At 33.8% G+C, this 23,132-nt stretch overlaps 1 protein-coding gene across 11 annotated transcripts in view; it reads right to left on the bottom strand.

Moving 5' to 3' along the window:
* LOC105202434 (dystrophin, isoforms A/C/F/G/H) overlaps positions 1 to 23,132 on the bottom strand; it is a 508,516-nt gene that overhangs the window by 366,307 nt on the left and 119,077 nt on the right. For all 11 annotated transcript variants that reach the window (XM_039451747.1, XM_039451745.1, XM_039451744.1 and 8 more), the window contains 2 exons: positions 22,135 to 22,349; positions 14,186 to 14,284 (listed from right to left, as the gene is read on the bottom strand). In XM_039451747.1, the coding sequence (XP_039307681.1) occupies positions 14,186 to 14,284; positions 22,135 to 22,349 (314 nt within the window). The remainder of the gene's footprint in view (positions 1 to 14,185; positions 14,285 to 22,134; positions 22,350 to 23,132) is intronic.

Below are 23,132 nucleotides of genomic sequence, written 5' to 3'. Positions count from 1 at the left end.
CTATAGTAAATAATCAAAATTATAAAATATTACACAAATACAAACAAGCATTTAATCAACAGATAAATCAATAAGATAAAAATAAACAATTGAAAAATTTGTGTCAAATTAAACATACATTGTATTCGCAAACGTCCGTTCAAATTTTTATATTTTAACACAAGATGAATATATAAGAAAGTAACACAAATACTTGTATGAAAAATTAACACAAAAAATGTAACACTGGCATAATTTGGAAACAAATTGTGAAAGCATACTTCTTCAATAAAATTAACATTGATAACATTGTTAAATTAACACGTATTTATATTAAAATTTACGTTGTAAAACTATATTACTGTTATATTATTTATTTACATAAATTGTTATTTATCACTGAGAAATGTAGACTATCAATTTAAGATTCAAATAACAACGTCACATTATATTAAATTAACAATCGAGTATTTTAAAAATTTAATATAAAAATATTTTAATACAACCAATTTTAACATAAATACAAAATAATTTTTACCCTATAGCTTATTATAGCTACAACTACTGCTAGTTTCTACAATTAAAATATCAGTACAGTTCGTATCTTAAAGTGCAAGACAATAAAGCATTACACTGAGAAAAAGTTTAATAACAATCAAATTTTAGTAAAGTAATTTCGATAAAATGTTTGATTAAAATTTAATAATATATTATATAATTATATTAATAGTAACTAGATATAATAATAGTAATCAATCGATTAACAAAGGGTTACTAAATATTACTAAATATTTAATTATATTAAAAATATTTAATTGAAACTTTCTCACTAAAGCTTAATGATTATCATCTAGACTTAATTATTATTATCATTTTTTAATGATTATTTTTTTTCAACGCATGTAACACAGATTTATTTTTTCTCACAAATTCTAGAGAGAGAGAGAGGGGGGGGGATAAACATTTAGAAAAAAGTATTTAAAGCGAATAAAAACTCCGCATCGCGGTCAAATTTAGTCAAAAAGTATTAAAAGTATGTTGGCCGCGAATGTTTTCCGCATAGAGAATCTCGCTAATCTCAAAGAGAGCCACCCGCTTTGCTCCTTTCTATTCACTTACATTAAAGCGAAGCTGCAGGGTACCGGTGTACATAGACGACGTGGCCGACGTACCAGGCTGAGACTCCTTTCGATCCATCGCACAGGTTCTCTCACACTTTGCGTCGCGCACGAAGCTTTTGATAGCTTCTTTTTTTTTCGTCGTTTACCGGACACGGTCACTTTATGCTCATGTGTCTAGCTGGATCGAACAAAGCACATCAACGATAGTTCCATCAATCCTCCGCTTGAGAAACACACTGTTTGTTGTCGCCAATTAAATCAAAGTAGCTCAAAAAGCTCGCGTCCCGCTTAATAAAATAGCTATTATTTACACAGCATAAAACTTTTTCGGTTGTTCTGGGCTCTGTCGACCAAACGATCAAACGTTTATTTCTGCGTAGTTTTACTGAACGGGTGGGTTTGTCGGGCTAAACGGCAACAATAACGATTAAATACAAACGTTTTTAAAATTGTAGAATTCCCATCGCAACCCGCCGACGTTCAAAATATTGCTTTTATCTGCCAGATTTGATAACAAACAATGCTGCATTTTTTAAGGGCAACCTAGATAATCTCTCTCTCTCTCTAGCGGAGATATTTTTTTTCAATAACCTGACTCATTGTTTCAATTACATTATACAAACGCCTATCAGCATTTTCACGACTAGGATGCACAGGTATATTCAAATTTCCATACCGTAAAATAAATTTCTCGCGTAATCCATCAATATCGTTACTATAATCATCTACGTATCGTGCGGCGCAAAAAATAAACGAAACAAAAACTGCACGTTCGTCATCTTGCGTGCAACTCCTATGAGGTTTATCGATCCATACGAAGCATCAGTTTTTAATAACGTTAAAAGCACCGATGCTTACAAATTACATCTTCGAAGAGAAGCCCTTTCCTTTATAGGATGTCGCGTGCATAAAATATGTGAATCCAATTTTAGTTCATAATTTATATTTCTCGTACACTTACTTAATCCAAATAACATATTCTTCGGCATTTTCTTATATAAAAAATGAAAACGAATAGAATGCTAAAATAATGCTATCTTTTCACGGAAAATGCGATCCTTCTGACTAAACAGAAGGATATCAGGAGGGACAAAATGCCAAACCATCGCCTGTCAGACTGTCGGCTCGTATCGGCCTGCATGGCCCAAATCGTTGATGTGACACATAATGCGAATACAAGCGGCCACCCACAATGTCAAAACTCCGAAACGTCCGAGACAGCGTTAAAGCGCATAAAAGATTCAATTTCATCACAATGAAAACATTTTCGCAGACGAATGTGAGATATCCTGAATTGGACATTATTGAGAAAAAGTAGAAAACCTAACCCCATGTTATTGGACTGTAAATGCTATTTACATTAGCGTATATCAACTTAAAATTGATTTGTTTGATTCATTTACACACGAGACATCATAAATATGTAATTTTCATCTAGTTCTTTCAAGACGATCGCTGCTTCGAAACTGGTTGTCACAACTTTTTCAGTATGTTTGACATTGCCACATATTTTCTCTGACATTTAATCGATAAAAAAATTTCGAGTTGGAAAGAAAATATATATAGAATTATACGTCAAATATATCAAGTACGTGATAATAAATATGCCGAAAAACCAGTTTTGCTACAATGTCTAAAAATTTAGTTAAATACACACACAAATTTAAAAATAATTTTATTAGACAATATATCACAAAATAATTTTGAAACTATTAAAATAATATCGATGTAGCACACTCAAATTATTATTTTTAGTTCTAGCTAACTTGAGTGTCCTACGTAATATATTATTTAAAGAATTATTTTCAGATCTGTTCAGATCTGTTTTAACTAAATTTTTAAATACTTTAGCAAAACCGTCCTTTCTGTGTATTTATTATCACGTACTCGATATATTTGATATAAATTCTGTATTTTCTTTGCGACTCGAAATTTTTCTATCGAGTAGATGTCAGAAGAAATACGTTGCAATGTCAAAACTTTTCGCAGAATTACTCATCCTGCTTAAGCGTCCTATGATATTACTTTGAAGGTCCAATAAAATTATTTTTGGTCCTGTATCTAGTTGAATGTTTAAATATTTCAGCAAGGCCAATCCTCTTTTTCGCGTAGTATTATAATAAATTACATTCATTACTACATCTAATGTTTTAATGCGAAAACTTTGTATTTATATGTATATAAACAGATTTTATTTTTCTAATCATAATACTGATAATATCTTTCACAATATTCAACAATCTTATTTGAGAAGTATTATTTAATGCAAGCTTGCTCTAACAATTTGTACGTAAAATATATTTTTTAATATGTTCTATTTAACATACTAAAATTTTTTTTTCTTTATTAATATATTTTTTTATTACTATAAAAAAATATTTTTATAAAAAAAAAGAGAATGTGGTAAATAACATAATTTTCTGGACAGAACCGTGTGTAAAATTTGAAAAATAATTTACAGTTTATCAATTTACTTTACATTTTAATCTGTTTACCAATTCAAACGTCAATTAAAAATTTTAAAACTTTTGCTGAAACATTTCTCGCACGCCGTTTCAGTAAAACGCTTTAGTTTAGATCAACCGCACAGTTGGAGCGAACAACTTCAAACCAGCACAGTTCCTCGTTTTACAATACGGTGATGCCGGATTTTCGCCGCGACAAGGAGAGAGAGAGAGAGAGAGAGAGAGAGAGAGAGAGAGAGAAAGGAACCGTGAAACAGAGACAGAGAGAAAGCTGGATATGCTGTATCGATTTTCGTTTCGTTCAGTATTTCACCGGCTGCATCCCTAATTTTCATTGGGACCTTTCCGTCAAAATTGCATTATCGATTCCATGCGCGATAACAGGTCTTTAATATCGACAACAAGCGCATTCAATTAAACACAATAGGGCTCTGTGAGCGAAACAGCAAAGGGTCAGATTTTAAATCGTTGCATAAATGATTATTCATGAGATTTACATCCTAAACCGCAAGTTGCGTGTGAGAGCAAACGTGATAAAATTCATAAATAAATCCTATACTGTAAGTAAATGTAAAACATGAAGTAAATGTAAATACATTTTTCGAAGATTTGAAGTCAATATTTAGCGTTTCAATGCTAACATTTAAACAGGCAAAAAATACAAGTTTATAATACATGTATAAAAATACACTCGCTATCTAAATCGTTTGGCAGTCGCGAATCAATAATCGACCATAGAAAATTATTGCTCGATATCACTTGAATTCGGCCAGAGCGATCGCGATGCATAATCCCGGCGAAAAGTAAGTATCAACGATATCTCGCGAGGGTTCCTACAAATACGGAATTTCAGAGATTTTCGAATAATCAGCTTCCCATTCGTTAGTAAAGCAAATATTTATCATTCTCTGTACACTGGTTAAATAACCATGTGCGCAAACACATCGTGCGTCGAGAGTTACGTTGACACTAAAAAATCGTTTACCACGCCCCACAGCGAATATAAAAAGTGCAACCGGCAGGTTAGCGAAGAATGCATTTACGTGCAATCAGTCGTGCTGGCAATGATTAATAAACAATCACGACGGCGCTGCTTGATTTTCAAACGCGCGTTGTACGTCAACGAAAGCGCGTGGTCGAACTGAATTCAGCATCTGACGCCGCTTCATGGGTACCCTTGGTAGCTAGGGAACGGTATATATCTCTATCCTCTATCCTATGGGATACGGAGCCCGTAGGGTGCAAAATTCGTGTGGTGGAGGGTGCCGCTTAGCGAATGCTGCGAACCGTACGAAATTTGAGGCAAACGCAGATTCGCCTGTTGCCGACTATAAATCAATATCACATCAATTCTTCCATCATTACTCGATACATACGATACGTAATAAAGGAAATTGTGTGTCGTTTTGCGTGAAAAATATCCAAGTTAAAATAATTTCGATGCCAAAAGGAGAGCAAAAGAGCCGGACGTGTTATTCTGAATACGCGTATAATAATTTAATTGATTTCAATGAAAAATATCCAGTTTGTACGTATAAAAATAAAATTATGTACATCAGCTGAATACATCAGCTTGGCGCATTGATTATCTGGTTTTCAGTTTTTACGCCGTAGATAAAATTATGACAACCGCAACGTTTTTAAATAAAATTGTAATACATAAATAAAAAAATATTTACGTAATTTCATGATTAAACCTATAACGCAGAACGTGTGTTCCAACCCGTCACTGCCATTACACCTAATCCGATGGAACAGGGATCGACAAAGAAGATGCGTATTGCGCACACGCAAAATACCTCCCTCCTTTTCCCCGTTATAATAACAGAAGTAAAAAGACCTCTTGACCACCGTGGAAATTGAATGCACATGTATATATATAAAATTTATACAATAACTCCGAAATTGTAGCAAATTTTATTGTAAATCATCGTGTATATGATACTTACTTTGTTAGTAGTATGTGCATATTTTGCGCTGTAAAATTTGATGATATTACTTGCCTTCTCCCCCCCCCCGCTCTCCTTCTTTCTGTCAAAATATTGTAAAAATTTAAGTATAATATAAAATAAAAATTTTTAATCAATATAATTTTGTCTTTAATTAATCTAATAATTTGATTAGATTTTAGACTAATATTAAAAATCTCGAAAACCAGTTTTAAGATATTCTTGTAGATATCCTTGCAGCACTTACAAAAAATCGATTTTACTTCAGCTTAAGTGAAATTGGAAACATATTTATCTACAAAAGGTTATATTATAACTTCGAACGGCGGTCAAGCACACTCGTGCAAGTCGCAGATAGATTTGCTTAAAAGTATTGAAAATCTCACGAGAAAAGTTCGCAGACATGCTTATCAACTGCAAACATATTTCCCAACACTGCATCGCGTCGTTGAGTTCCATGATTGCAATTTTAGTTATCCCCCTCTTCTCCCCTCCCTGCGGATATACCAATAAAAGATACAGGAAATGGTAAAAGAAGGTGAAATAGGAAAAATAATAAGTATACGAAAAAGACAGCAGAAAAATAGAAAAACTTTACAATCAATACTCGATGAAATTTTAAATAGATTAACAACATTATCAATTAAATAATGCTATGAGATGTTAATATATCCTTAAATTCTAATTATTTTTATATAGCAAATATATTCAATAAGTTATCATAGTAATCTCTAATTATAAAATAAATAAATTACACAATAATGTCATAACTACTTCTTTTTCTTTTTTTATATTTACTTTGCATTATATATTATACTTATCAATTATATTCATTAAATTATTATTTTAAATAATTATTTTCATGATATGACTTCTTCGTAGAATAATTTTTTACGTATATGAATGTACATTTTATTTTATTATAACATTTATTTAAGTTTTAGAAATGTAACATAGCTTCCAATTAAATTTTTTCTTTAAATAAATTAATCTTTCATATGGCAAATATTTATGATAGGCAAAAGCAAAATATCAAATCATACAAACTACTGTTCTACATATTGCTTTTTTGGTAAAGTCCACGATATGAGTGCAACGCGGAAGCAGCCCCGACGTGTATGAAGATGTACGGAGTACGTCACAAACGCATTTGCTATTAACTGAAGTACACGACGACTGACTGTACGAATGGCATAAAAGCAACTGCAAACCTTTCTTCCCTCTCTAAGCTATAAAAGACCGAATCACATCGTGACAAGACTACGAAAAAAGTGGAAATCGTTTCAAAAGGAACAAGCTTAAAATGACCAGAAGAATGAAAAAACTTTACAATCGTTACTCTAAAATAGAAATATATATATATTTCTTTTTTAATTTTTTAACTTAAATATCAAGTGTATAAAATATCTAAGTGTTTTATAAAGATGAGGCGATAATAAATATCACGCAACCAACTTGACAATTAGCGAAATACTTTTGAGATAAAAAATTATTTAAAGTAGAGCAAACATTATCTTTATAGCATTTTATCATAAAAATTAATTAAAGTAGCAGTTTAACAAGATATAATTAATAACTATATATACTGTTATAAAAAATAATTATAAAATTAATTGTTTTAAATTATTAAATAATTATAATGATTTATCAAATATAATTTATTTAAATAATTAGTATTATTTTATATATGGCTGAAGAATATTGTAAATACGTATTACAAGTTCAACGCTATTTTTATATTTAATATATCAAACATAAAATTTAAATTACAACACATATATGATAAAGTAATTAAAACTTTGTTCATGAGAATTCATTAAATCACATTGCAAAATATAAACAATACAAGAGAAAGAAAACTTTGTTAAATTGTCAACATGGTTAAGAAACTTATTAAAATAGTTTATGCTTATATAATTGTACATATAAACAAGATTTCATCAATTTGTCTTTATGATAAGGTTTTTGACAAGCTCTGTTTTACGTAACTGCTATATATTTACGTTGTACACTATGAACCTTCCGTGCCACTAAAAACATCTGCTATAAAAAGTCTGAAATTCCACGGCACTAATTGAAAAAATTTCCGCAGAGAAAAATGCAGTAATTAAATATTCCGGAAAAATAAATAAATATAACATTATGCGTATTTTAAACTAAAAATTTTAAAATTTCAAGAATATTTTATGCAATTTTAATATTTTGCTTCCACAAAGGAAATGTCAAAGGCAATACTATATATACTGTTCTTGATAATCATTTCCTTAATTAAAAGTTGTTTTAAAAAAATTTTCTTCAAAAAAATTAAAATATTTTTTAAAAAGATATCTCTAATATCACTCTTTTTCCTCTTTAAATTACAATGAATTCAATGTTTTATTTATATAGTATAGTATACATTCTTTATCACAGATGTTGTAGATATAAAATTTTTATATATGCTCCAAAAAATACAAACAATTTTATACTACGATTCATTATATTCTCAGGAAAATTGCAACCCTTAAGCTAAAATTCAACGCAATATAATAAACTGGTAACAAATTTATTATTTTATAGTTCGATTTTGCTTAAAGTATAAAACTTGATTGTAAAAGTTATCGGTCTGACGATATAAATTACGGAAATAATTACAGTATCTAGTGGCGCGGAAACAAACTTCGTCAAAACTCGATATAATTAAATATTGTACTTACGCTATCTTAAAGTCTAATTAAAGTATAAAATTTCTCAAAATCAAATAAAGATTAAATGAACCATGAAACGGAAAATTCCAAATATAGAAATATAGAAATTTAAAATATAGAAATATAAAGTATTCTTTATTTATCTGCATTGAACTTATTAAATAATTGAGTCGAATTTATATCGCATTATTAAAAGATCTAAGAATTATTAGATTGCTATTTAAAAATTCACGAATTAATATAATCTACCTTCAGAATTTATACAAAGAACAAAATATTCTCTCCTTTTCTATTCTTCAATTCTATTATTAACAAATGGGCTACAAATCTGTCTCAAAATAATCAATATGGAATTTCAATGGTAGTAAGAATCTATAATCTCGTAAATATTAATTGCAAACCTGCTATCACATTTTCGTAAAAACTACATTATTCTACGTGTGGCGCATCAAATAATTAACAAATTTGCAAGATTATCAGAAAAGGAAGCAGTTTCAACAATATCTCATCGATTTCACCATTTCGACTGAATTCAATAATGTCACGACGCCTGACCGCGAAACTACGTGAAGATGGATTGCGATTTCGCCCAAAGCCAGTACACTGACAGGAACGATGAGAAGACGAGGTGAATTTCAATATTCGCGTAGAAAATCTGCGACACTCCGCACGTCGCCTGAGCGACACGTATATCTGTATATCCAAGCTGTAAGCTCGCACACGCATTATGGAATGAGGACGGCTATTCACTGGATACCGGCATAACCGGGAAATTGCGAGATCGTGGAAGGTTCTTCATAACTACAGGCGCGCGCGAGTCCTTGGCATTATTACTCGGCAAGCCCTCTACGACACGTTGTAAGGAGTGCAACCCTGAAATCCTTTGGGCCTGAAACGGGAGGGGCCGCGACGAGATGGTGCGCCAGAGTTATCAGACGCCAGCAACAAAGCCGGACGGAGGAAACGGAGGAAATAACGGGGAGGACGTTTATTGCACCCGGTGTGTAAAGGACGTCGTCCGAAAGATGAAGAAGCTTGAACGGTAACGCGTACGATGGGGACATACACGCAGCAAGATTATCGGCAAGAGAAAAACGTTCAAATAATATAAATATTGTTACGCTGGTGATTACGAAGTTACTGTCTTTATTAAATTATTCATAAGATTACTTTCGAAAGAAACAAGTAATAAGTTAAAATGTTAATAACAGTTTGTATAGTCGTATCACATTCTATTAATTCAATTATTTCATTAAAATCAAAATTATTCATACATTTTCCTTTGTAAATATTACATCCAAAATTTCTCTATCAGGAGCACATTCTTTAAATAGTGCCGCTCTGGAAATATTAATAGTGAGATTATAAAACAAAATAAGCATGAGCAATATATTATTCGGGCATATTATTAAATCGCTTCTTGCTTTTATGTTAAACGTAAAGTTATAGATAACTGCGTATCAAGACAAAATTGCATGTATAATGGAAATTCATAGGACAAAGAGAATTTTCATTTTGTAAAATATTAATCAGTGCTTACAACGTTAATAAAAGATAAAATATTTGGTGCTCACATTGTGTTGCTGTTTGACAATATTTGTTTCATAAATTTAAAACTTCAACTAAAAAGATATTAAAGTATTCTGGATACATGTTATTATTGTCGGAAGCCTAGAATGACAGTAATTAATAATAACGTATCGATCAACGTGTGTATCTGTCAAGATTTTTATCCCATACCCTTATTAATTATTTCAATTCATAAAAGAATTTATCACTTAAAGTTAGAATACATTTTGAGCGACTGAAAGCACGTTTCACGCTACATGCATCCTGGATCTCGTAATTGAGCTTCGTCGGATGAATCCTGTTACGTAACAGGTGACGACAATGACTTGTGTAACGTTAACAGTGGAGCAAGCTTAAGTAAGCTCATAAGAGAAAGAGAGAGAAAGCGAAACGAGAAAGAGAGAGAGGGAGGGGAATCCACTGACAATTACGTTGAGTATAATTGTAATGAGATTTGGAGTACGAGACGTTAAAGATCCCAGTCGTGTGTGAAACTGTAAAGTCTTCAAGGATGTATAATTAGTCCTGGGATTTACTCAGTACAGAATGATTTTCGTTAACAAAACGATATGGTTCTAACTCTATCAACGTAAATGGAAAATCCAATATATGTTCGGTAAAAGTTCTGTCTTCGCTCTCTGTTGCCTTCTACGCGCCAAAACATCTCCTCCTCGTCTTTCTCGCAATCGGAAATCAATAGCAACGCCACCGTAACAAACCTATTGTTTTCAGTCACCTCTCAAAACGCATACAAAAATTCCAAATCTCCGTTCCGAAGTGTATAAGCAGGGAGAAGACCGTACAATTTGTCATTTGTCAGAACACAATATCACTGATCAATCAAGGGCGCCCATTTGTCCCATTCACAACCGCCTGACGTGCGCCGCGCCGCGAAGGAGAAAAAATGACTTCGCTTCCGTTCGAACAGAGAAGAATTCCCATCTCGAAAGAAAACCTTATCGCGCCGATTTTTCCCGAAGCTTTCGCATTAACGAACAAAACGGTCACGCGTGCGAGATTATTTTTTCCCGATAAAGAAATACTGCCGTAATTGGAACCAATGATTTGTGTCATTTCCCTACCGTTTACTCGTGCACCCTTAAAACTACATGTACGTTGTAGCCGATCGCAATTACAAATATTTACAATTATGTAAGAAAGAAAGAGAGGAATATTTATCGCCAACGAAGATCGCGATTGCGCCTCGGGAGAAATGAACGGAAATATTTAACGCAAATTAAAAGTGGCAAAGTATTAGAATTTAAAAAAATGTGTAATGAGACAGTTGTATTTGCGCGTGAAAGAATGCGCCTCGAAAAGTGCCATATCCTCGAAGCTGACGTTGCAAGTTTCCAGGGCATAATGTAAAAAGGCAAGAGGAATGAAAGAACACGCAATAATGTACTCTCGTGCCTCGGCCCGAGAAAATTTATAGTAAACGTTCATGTTATTTTTTTTTTATATGATAGAGTTTTTCAGGGAAGAACACTGCCGCGAAATGACGATGGAGAAGCGAGACCAGATATTCGCCGGGGTAGGAACGTAGAAACATATTGATGGTGCTTTAAGTTTTTACATCAAAAACCTATAACATCATATAGCACCGTTTTTACGATTTACTTGCACGCACCGACGATAAATTTAAAGTCTCCTGCAATTGTCGAAGCAAATGGTTATGTGACAGAGTGGCGAAATTAGGAGAGACGCGTTAATGCGAGTACAATTTCGCAATTATCTTGTAATAGAAAATTTCAAGATGGCTTTTACATCATCGTACTATCAATTAAAATACGAAGATATTAAATAACGTTCTATATCTAAATGTAGAATAAACTTTATGTACATACATTTATTCTTTTATTTATTTTTATTATACTCTTTACATAGACTCTAAATCTTGTAGAGTGAAAATTCATTCTTATAGAGTAAAAATTGAGCCTGTGCAATTATTCGAATAATTTTCTCTGTAAAATTAAAAAAAAATATATATATATCTAAATAATTTAAAAATATAAACGAACTCGCAAAATTGACGGAAATAAAAATTACAAAGCAACTAATATACGTAAAGTTTATAAAATAAATAAATATATATATTATATAATGAATAACAAAAAAACAAATCAATATTTAACATGATACTTTTTTTATGCGCGTTCAAGCGTAACATGAAATGTCAATATACATGGATTTTATCATAGTATGATAAATCCAGTTACGTCATATCCAATTATTCTTTTTATAAAAAAACAATTAATTCAATATTCATTTGATATGTGTATTTACGTAAAGTTGCATAAAACATCACAAAATACTACGCGAAAAAGTCTCATGCTATAAAATCGACAAGTAACAAAAATTTTAAGAAGTACAACATCGCGTGCATTAATCAGATAAATTTTCCTCTGATTTATGTCCTACGCTGTCTACAAAGTAGATTTCGTGTTCACTCGCGACGATTCTGGATATCGATCCATTAAGCCAAATGCAATTAACAACCATGGCGGAATAACGCGCAGCACGACGTCGACGCACAAAGGAAGGCGTGGCAATGTTCGTCGGACCCTTAATGCCAATGCCAATGTCAGGGTTTTCCCGGTCAATCACCTAAACATCCCTACACTCGTATCTCGGAAGTTCTATGCACCCGTTGCAGTGCGACTTTGCTCTTTCTCGCGGTCAAATACCCTCGCTCTTCCTATCATCATCCGGCGATAACTTTTCCACTCACGGTATTACGTTAAATTGACTGTGTGGAAAAGATGAGGGAGCAATTTACCCCTGCAGCAAGCACTCGAGTTGAACCTCGGGGGTTGAAATATCGACTGTTCGGCTATGACAGATCGCGAGGTTACCGACGTTTGAGCTTTTAGCTTTCCCTGCCGCTTTTACCGTTCGATCGTTCACGAAACGACGATGAAAAATCGCAATACAAACACAAGTCTTGCAATATCCGTTTGAAAATATCAGCAACTGATAACTAATGGCAAAATAAAATTTCGAAAATTTCTAAGTATAAGTCCCACTAAAAAAAGGAATTTAATAACTATTAGAGAAAATAAAATTATTAGAAAAAAAGATATTATAGCTATTGTAAGCTATCTTTTATTATCTCCGTTATTAGGTACAGAATTTTAACGGTTGCTTATGGAATTGTTTAGTAATCCGCAATTATAGGACACTAAAATCCGAAACTATTGTTATAAACTATCAGGAACTTTAGAACTATTAAGGGTGCAAATAAAACTTGCATAAAAACCTGCGGTGCAGAAAAATGAGGTACTAACTTCACAGAGACTTTGAGTCGCAAATCCATTAAATATTTTCAAGAAAATAATCGCTCAAGTTTCAATATAAAATATTGATTATTAGCAAAGTTATTAAATAAAATGTACATGGATGCCATGTTACTACCTTCTACTCTATTAAATTTGGTAATAGTTATCAAATTTTAATACACTAAAAAAAGATTCAACTATTACCAAATTCAATAGTATTTACCAAATCTTTTTTTCACAGTGTAAGAAAGTAGAACAACAAAGTTGCGTATATATTTAATTACAAGACTTCAATAATTTTTTATTTTTGGCCCCCGAGATGATGCAAGCCTTGTTATTAATGAAAACATAAAAAGAGAATAATAGACAAAACGGCGACAGTTTTCAATAATGCCAAAAGCAAGCACAAGTTGAGAAACTTGAAGGCGACTTGAAACTTGTTGATCATCTTTATAGCTTAACTCGGCATATTGCGATAAACTTCAAAAACATCGCAATGTTTTAACAATCTAATCGATAAAAATCTTCATATGTAGGATGATTAGGTGAAAAACGCGCGTGCAACTAATAGAACTATGAGCAACCTTACATCGCGTTTTTCTGTGCTACACACGTAACAAATTATCACGCACATTGCTTTTGAATATATACAAACAAATAATTGGTCAGTTACTTTTTATTTAAAGAATTTGTACTAAAACAAATTTTGATTAACCCTGTGCGTCTTTTTCGGCACCTGTACATATGGGTCTGTCAGGTCGGACGCTACCTCCATACCTCAAAGTATTCAGAAAAATTTAAAAAAATTCGTGAAGCATCTGTCAATATTGTAGTTGACAATTTCAGTTGACAGTTATTTTGTTGGAGATTGTTTATTACTTTTTTGTTTAATGAACATGTATGAAGGAAAAAGCTAGAAGTTGTTATTTTATGTCGGATGTTTCAGACCCATGTTTACAGGCGCAGAGTTAATTATTCATTTGTACATATTCACAAGTTACAAAGTTACTTTGACTCTGGAATATATGTCCAATATTACTCTAAATAATAAAAATACTTGAGAGACTAATAACATAACCGATTTTTTTTCCAAAAAATTCGCTAAATACGATAAAATATTTTTGTTAATTGACTTACCTTCTGTTTATCCAGAAGATGTATGATTTCGTCGACATCACCGACGACTACAGATTGTTGCCGCAACATCTCTTCTTCGACCGTAAGCCAGTCGCGTATCTGCAACATAATCGAGCAAGCAATAAGTATGACAATGTATTATATTGTAAAAAGTTGAAATAAATAAATGACGCGTAATTAAACCATCAAATGTAATTTCGTTTCAAGATAAGAATGCCACTGAATTAACGCATGTTCTGTTGTTGATCAGTTCGCAAATCAATAACCCATCATGATGGTTTAATCCAAATTAGCCATAGCAATTAACTCATATCCTTTAGCAAACGTGCGTCAATGCGGGAAATATCTCCATCGTTCGAAAGTGGTTCAAACCAGATGGAAAAGGCCAGCGAAAAAGGGGGAGAATGCAGGACCGGAATTGGGATATTTGCTGGCGGAAATTAGTAGGGAGTGTCCGTTCGTAAGTGGCCGACTTCGATTTACCTCGATATTCGCTAAGAGTCAAAAATAAGCGAATGCTGACTGTAAGGGTACACTATTGAAACATGCGTCAAATTTCGGGAACTTTTTTAAATTTTTATTCTCTGATAAAGTTTGAAGTTTAAATGTTTGAATAAAGAATTTGGTGTTTACGGAAATCAATCGGTAACAGCCAAAGTAAGTAATCACATATGAAGCAACTTTCAAAGGGAATAATTCTCGATCACGATAAAGTCCGCAACATAATTACTATAAACGAATTGAGCCGCTATTGTACAACATGAGTGAGCGTTCAATTGCATCACAAATTTACATTTTCCAACAGTCATTATGGTGAACAGTTTTTCCTTGTAAATGGCTCTATTGGTGCATTTAATTAAATATGAAGGCAAGTTGTGTAATCGCATTTCCATTGCAACTACGAATTGTAAAGCCAATAATACATTTAAAAGTTCGTCCGCGCGCACGCGCGCCTAACGCTTCGCTGGACATCGGAAATATTTTCACTAACAATTTTATCGTACTAGATCGCTGTGTATCGAGTTCTAGTCGAAATACTTCAAAAGATCGTGGAAACCAAATAAACGTTCACAACAAACAACATATTGAAAAAAAATCACCCAAATTCTCGACCTAACACCGACTGATCGATCGTTCGGCGATGCAACAGCAAGCATGCAAGAAACCCAAACCAGCACTCGACGAGGGTTTCCCCGGATCGCAAACGTGGAAGTTTCGAGGGAGTCGATAAATCGCGGAAGAGATAAACCGTAGTGCTACAGGAAATTAAGGTCTCGCTCGGTCCGGCAACCCCCGGAGAAGAGAGTGAGAGAGAGAGAGAGAGAGAGAGTCTGCCACCTAGACTAAGCTCCTGGGCTCGTTCCGCCTTTCACCCACCCTTGTCCAACTCGTAGCGGCCTTGATTAAGTGCCTGTTGTCGAAAAACGATCATATCCTTCGTATTTCCCGCCTCAAAATGAGCACCAAAGTGTCACATTGTATACATTTTCATATATTTTATAGCTGAGCCGTTTCTCCTAAAGTGCATAGTGTGTTAAAAATCACACTATGCATAATATAATGTTAAAAATTAACATTATATTAGTGCATAATATAATGTTAAAAATCTTTCTAAAATCTTCAATTGAGAAAAGAGAGAATAGTATATGTAACATGCGCATTTTTCATGAACTTCTTAAAGAGTTTGTTAGAAAATGATATCTTGATATAAATTAGAAGGTTACTTAATCCCCTTTTATTAATTCTTGTGATTTCTAGATTTTAATTTAAATATAGTTTTCTCTCTGAAATAAAGTACAAAATTTCAGAAGTTAATTCATGTATGTCCATTACACAATTTCCTCTCTGTATCCATTATAATCTATATTATCCAATAAGTAAAGCTTTATCTCATCATACCGAATTAAAATCGAGATTGGGGTTTCATCTCTAAGAATTTAACGATCGTGATCGGTTTTAGCATTTGAGTAATAAAAAAAGACACGGTAGGACGTACATACCTCCCTTCGGAAATCAATTGTGTCGAGAACGATGCTTGGCAACGATCAAACCGTGCGACGATATCTATATTTTTGTTATAACGAATATCATGAGTTTTAATCATAGAACAAGTCCAACAGCGCTTTTTCTTCATAAATATGTAATTACTCTTAACTTGATAAAATATGGTACAGCCATCACAGCCATTCGCCCGTAAAAATTTATTTTCTATTTTATACATACATACATACATACATACATACATATATACATACATATATATATATATATATATATATATATAAAATTTGTTACATATATTATACAGTAAAATGCTTCAAAAGAAACAATTCCCGATGATACTGTTTCCAAATAACAATAAACACGGAAAAGTTAGCGCAAGTGCACTTTACACAAAGTTTCTCGATAGTCTTACGACTTTTTAATGCATCAAACGGTTCATTGGACAAGTTGTTCCTGTTGTTTTCGCCCTTTCAATCGAGACTTTTATTATTATTATTCATTGTTTGAAAATTGAAAATAATATATTTTTAATAACAATGTTATAAAATTTTAATAAAAGTGCTAAAAGGTGCTAAAAAGTGCTAAAATTTTCATAAAAGTGCTAAAAGGTATTTAAAAACAATTGAAAAAATTTTTTTAAGTAACTCTATATATTCTTGCTATAATATTAGTTTTGTTTTGCATATTAAGAATCATATATACAATAATATCAAAATTTTAAGGATTCGTATAGATATTACATATGCGTAATTCAATTTCTTTCCAGTTAATTCAATTAATCCAAAATTAATTTAATCATGAATACGTAGAAATACTCTTGCAATATTAATCACGTAATAAATAACTTCTATTTTATGCATAATAGACGTAAGACGCACATATTTTATCGCAAGACGAAATATGGCGATCAAGAATCCAATAAGCTGAATACCGCAAAGAGACTCAGTTCCAAATTACTGGAGTGCCATGGAAACGCGAGAATTCAGTGTGGGAAAGCACACACTAACATCGCATTCGGAGAAGTTTCAAATATGAAATTTGTTCTACATACGACGAAAATTCGCTCCGTGCGTGAGTTTCTCTTGTCATATTAACTTTCATCCCCATTCAGAAAATATAATACTTCAGTAAACGAACAAGAAGTATAAAATGAGAGGTAATATTAATTTATTATAAAATCAGAAAAGAGAAGGGGGATAAAACATTAGGAAAGGTAAAATATTATTTCAGTACTACATATAGAAAGTTAATGCAAAAAGAGAGAGTGAGAGAGTTCTAGAAACAAGATATATAATATATTTTCATTTTAAATGTGATCTTGAATTACTATTACAGTTGTTGAATTAATAAAACTATAATACTTCCATTTTTCACTGCCCTATACGTATTTCTGCTCACTGGAGCTCCTAAATTGCGCGATTTCCTTGCGACAATGAATAATACCAAATCCATACAACTGTCCAAAACAGATATCCCTAAATCAATGTCAAATATCCTAGATAAATTACGCGCAATATAACATGTAGAAGTACAAATGTTTCAATGTATATCATTAATCTGACTGAGACAATCGTTGTTTTCACACAACTGTATGACGCGCGTAAAATAGAAAGTATCGTTATGAGCCAAAATAGAACTTCATTGGTAAGTTGATTCCTGCTCAAGTCTCGTTACCTCGAAGCCTCTCGTCGCACTTTATGCAAACAGCACAATACTTGTCAGTGCGACAGCGTAGCCGGAAATGGAAGCCGAGAGATAGCTATTATGGCATTGGACTGGCTGGAGTCTGACTGTTGACTCGGCAAATAGGAAAAGCATACTAGAGCCTATGCAATGTTTATTGAGACGTTAGTAAAAGTTATCTGGACAATAGACGGAGATATTACACGTTACCGGAAAATATTTGTACCAAGTATTATGTATCATAATTAACCATTAACAGACTAATTAACGTCACTTCCCTATCCCTTTCCTTGTCTTTCTCTCTCACTCGCTCGATATTATCAAATAAAATATAAATAAATTAGTGTAAATACTAAATATAAAATTAAATGTCGCATAATTATGATATTTGTAGCCTCAATTTCTCCTAGCAGGAAGCAAGTTAACCGAGATCAAAGATACTTCACTTTTACGAACAGCACATAAAATATTTCAAAAAAAAAAAAAAAAAAAATGTTAATGTCGCTCGCTGATGTGCGCAAAAAGGCAAAAAGCATACTGTGAAATATAAATGTGACAGTTGATTTAATAGTCATAACAGTTTTAAAAAAATTCTTTAAAAATTCTTTCTTTAGAAACAGGGGGAAAGACCGCGCTATGAACTCGGAAAAAACGAAAATAAAACGCCTAAGAATTTTATGACAGCACCATTATACGCGATTATATCGCGCCACGATAAGTATTTTAACAAAAACAGTGGCTTTAACAAAGTAAGTAGTTTTAACAAGATAATTAACTAAAATAACAAAAAGTAGGGTCAAGACTGGATAGAAGGAGTAGATACGCTTCGTTAAACACCGTCGTATTGTAACGAGGAAAATATACTCTGAAAGGGTACTAGATTTAAAAACCCGTAGAACGTAAGAAAAATGTAGCGAGAATCGATAAAAAAACGTATTCTTCGGTGAACCCCCTGGGTACATTAACATTTACGCATAAAACGCTGATCACGTAGATCAACGTGGCTACCGCGCTTACTAAAGTCGAAATAAACTAATGATGTCGGCCAAATGCGCCCTTAAACTCAATTTCCACTATAAAAGACGATAAATTTCCGCTCTGTCGAATCGTGAAGAAAGCATCCGGATACAAAAGTGGGATTTGACTTAATTCATTTTACCATATTTCCTAGATTGTACGGCCAAGCTATGTCGTTCACAAAAGAACAGTACAAGTACGAAGAATGAATGAGGATCAGTATGGCGTGAAGGGAGAGAAACCGGCAAAGTAATTCGATAAAATTGACCGAGTTATACGCCCGCATGAGCATCGACTCTCTCCCTCCTTCCGCCGTTGTCACATACACAAATCTAATTCCTATCCCTGATAACCGAACTCGTGCCACCAACTGCAGAATATTTTATCGAAATTACGTTTCTTTCGAATTTGCCGTCACAACCAGATCGCGATCGAAGGAAAATGCGAGCTAGAAGTCGAGGTCGAGATCCTATGAAGCATGCTGACGCGATAAGAAGTTATTGCTGAGGCAGCATCAACAATAGGTAAGCTCTGAAAACGCCAACAATTCCGATGATGACTCTCTCTTCGATCTCGATGAAGCTATTACTGTGCATCCTGCACATTTTTCGCTCACCGCTCACGTAAAAAGTTCATTAAAATTTTACGCTCGGAAATATTGAGCAGAGTATGAGAAGAGTATGAGAAAACTTTACAAGACAAATTAATAAAAATAATATCTAGATAAAAATAATGGATGATAAATAATGAGATAATAAATAAACTGCATAATAAGAAATACTTAAGAAGGATATAAGAGACTTAAAGTAGATGGCCAAGACGTTATAACAGACGAGCAGATTCGATAAATTATAATTACGATACCTTCCACGAAATTGATAAGATGCGAAGGTGTGAGAAAGGTGACGAGAAAAGACTTGTATTACAGCAAATTTCTAATAAATAGAAGGGCAGGAATAAAATTATTCAAAGGACGACACTTTTAATAGTCTCAGGAACTTGCGTTATTTACAAGGTAAAAACATCATGCATGCACGCGAGCGCGAAGCACCGTCTGATTACCTCCGTGACAGTTTGACATCTAGGAAAAAAAACCAAGAAAAAAAGAGCGTGTGTCCCCCATTCCCGTATTCTCGCTACTTCACCACGGATATGTAATTTATAATGAACCAGAGTGCTCCAGAGAAAAGAGAACTGTGGTGTAACAAAGTTTGTTACCACTTCATATAAAGCGCTATGCGCAAACAAAAATAGAAGTACGAATAAAATTAACTTTTATTTTAGTAGTAATTCGTATGGAAACTTTCCTATGATATTTCCCGCTATTTCACGTTGTTTATCCGCTCGCGATTAAACATCCCTCAGATCCATGCGTGTATTTGCACACATTTATTTTGATCGTAGCATTCGTGTGACATATCGGTATTAAGAGGGAATGCGTACAATATATTACGAGATATCGACTAGGTACGCATAGCTTCACTCTGAATACTAATTGCGGAAAGTGGATCCAATTTAATCGACACCTTGATAACCAAGTTAAGACTCCTCGTCCATGAGGGACACGCTGCAATACTGACGTGCACACGGAATAGAATATCGCAATACGCTCGTGAGCTTAACACAATCTGTAACAGCGTTTTAATTTGCGTTTACAAAGGAAACGCTTTTCCATCAGAGAACAGGCATATTCCTTTTTACCTACACTCTTTCTACACAGTACGAGCGTATATCTGTTTTCCTGAGTTTAAATACAGAGGATGTAAAAAAGAGTGGGTAAAGAGAAAAAGATCTAATATCGTGGTCGTTAAAGTTCAAAAGGAACGTAATATAATTAAACGTACGAGTATAATACAACTACACGTATACCAATTTAGCAATACATTATGTACAGGATTCTATACTTTTACGCTTAATCAAAGCCATTTCCATGATATCACGCGAATCAAAACCATTTTGCATTTCGACGTATGTATGAAGAATAGATTAAATTCTTTTATTTTCCAGTCTGCTCTCTAGATGAACCTTCCCAAAAACGTGCCGTCCCCCACACGCAAGATCGTTTGGTATATTTTTCATTGGCGTTCACCGCGCGGAGACGTGCTACCTTACTGTTGGAATTCGTGGGTTAGGAAACGTGGGTTACGCGTTGCCATATTCTCGTCAGTCTCTCTCCGCGCTCGCGTAATTTATGCGCTTTAATTAGCCGAGATGCCCGAGGACAGGCGGGCTCTTGCCATTATCGTAACTCCGCTATTTTCGGCGACGCGAGAAAACGACGAAAATTCGCATTGCGAGCTTTACTCACGTTCTGTCCAAAGATATCTTATAAAACGGGCGCATCTGAGGCTAACATATTTGCGAGAGAAAAGAATTAAAATAAATTTAACCCGAGCAAGAATAAATCGCGAAGGGTGTTCGAGAACTCTTCATTGAGAATATTTCCATCCCCCTGGTAGAAACGCCGCGCCGGAGTAATCAAATCGATATCTTCCAATCGGATTCCGGAGATAACCGACTGTTAATTATTATTTGTTACCTGAGCTTCTTCCCTAGGGAGCATAATGATATCAGTTTATCGAATTGTTAACTTTTTCGATGCCATGTAAAAGCACGATCCATGTGTATAAAAACAAACATAAAAGAAATAAAAGTTTTTTTACTTCAATAAAGCATTACTTATAGGTTACTGTTAATTACGGCTTTTTAATTTGCAACGTCGAGTTGTTTTGGAGATAATAGAATCTCAGATTAAAAAGCGATGCTACTCATGCCACACTAACATTGTAATATTGTATTAATCTATAATGCCTTCAATCAATTTGATTTAACTGCATTAGTGCATGTTAAAGTCGCAGTGCACTATTTTAATCTAAGTGTAAATGACACATTGCACATCATATATCTTATGATATTTCGTGTATTGCGTTCAATGAAATTTGTTATGAGAAATAATTAGAAACAAATTGAGAAACAATTTAACTTTTCATTAATAAATATCTTTAAATCACATTGTGCAATACCATCGATATTAATTTGTTACAAATTTTAAATCTCTACTACTAAAAAAAAAAATAATAATAATAATTGTAAACATTCTAAACCAATAAAATCGAAATAGCAAATAAAATAACAGACTACAGACTTGAATAAACGTAGAAGTTATTTCTTTTCGTTGCGTGTACTGCGTATTTCGGCTACTATTATAAGCAGCTTCACGCACGCGTATAAGTAAGCGAGCTTACCTGAAGCACTGATTTATCGAGTCCCGCGACGAGGGCGGAAGCTGAAGTAGAGGGTGAAGGTGAAGACGAAACCGAGGAGACGGAGGCGGAAGAGCTGCTAGTCGCTACGGGGGTCGACGGTGACGAGGGGGCGGGAGAGGGTGACAACCCCCGGGAGCCCCCTGCAGCTGCACCCGTCGCCCCCGGTGCTGCAATGCCTACACTCCTTTCCACTTCTGTAACAGGGAAACAAAACCATATCTCCATTAGAGCGTGGCGTCGTGTCGTAAAAGTCGGCAGGCCGTATCTCCTGCGGCCGCCTGCCGACGTGACGAAAATTGATGCGCTCTCGGCGCATGAGGAAGCAAAGCGAATATTCAGACATCCGTTTCAGCGACGCTTCCGTGCCGTCCCATGCATACATCGAATTATCGACCATTCGGGCTTATCGGCGATAACGATTGTCACAAGTCACGCACGATTGAAAAGCTACATGGCTATCGACAGATCAGAGATCGGAGTGTCGAATTTCCAATTGCGTAGTTAATGAAAACGCTATAGTGTTACTTCCCAGATAAAGAGAGAATATCCTAACATTATTCTCTGTCAAAATTACGGTTATTTATCATTCCTAACTGATGTCTACTTTACGAGAGAAAATACGCCATTTTGTGAATATATTGAGTCTTCCGCATCTATGTGTGTGTGTTTGTGTGTGTGTGGGTGTGTACGTATAATACAATGTGTATTACATTTTTCCTCTTGATATATAAGATTCATACATAAAGCAATTCAGTCTTTTCCACACATACTTTTCAGCTGTAATTGCATTTATCTCATTTTCGTTGTGTATAAGTAACGAAAAATGGTACAGAATTCAACTTACAATCGTAACTATTAAAGGAGAGACTTATTTTTGCATATAACGTCCCGCCTCACATTTTTAGGTGGAAACTGGTAATTTTCCAGTCGATCCGCTGTATTCTTTCTCACGTACGGTGACACAATAAAACGGGAAA

The sequence above is a fragment of the Solenopsis invicta genome, chromosome 7 (assembly GCF_016802725.1).
Source record: "Solenopsis invicta isolate M01_SB chromosome 7, UNIL_Sinv_3.0, whole genome shotgun sequence".
Lineage (NCBI taxonomy): Eukaryota > Metazoa > Arthropoda > Insecta > Hymenoptera > Formicidae > Solenopsis > Solenopsis invicta.
Note: the sequence above shows the minus strand (reverse complement) of the source record. Positions and strands in the feature narration are given on the sequence as shown.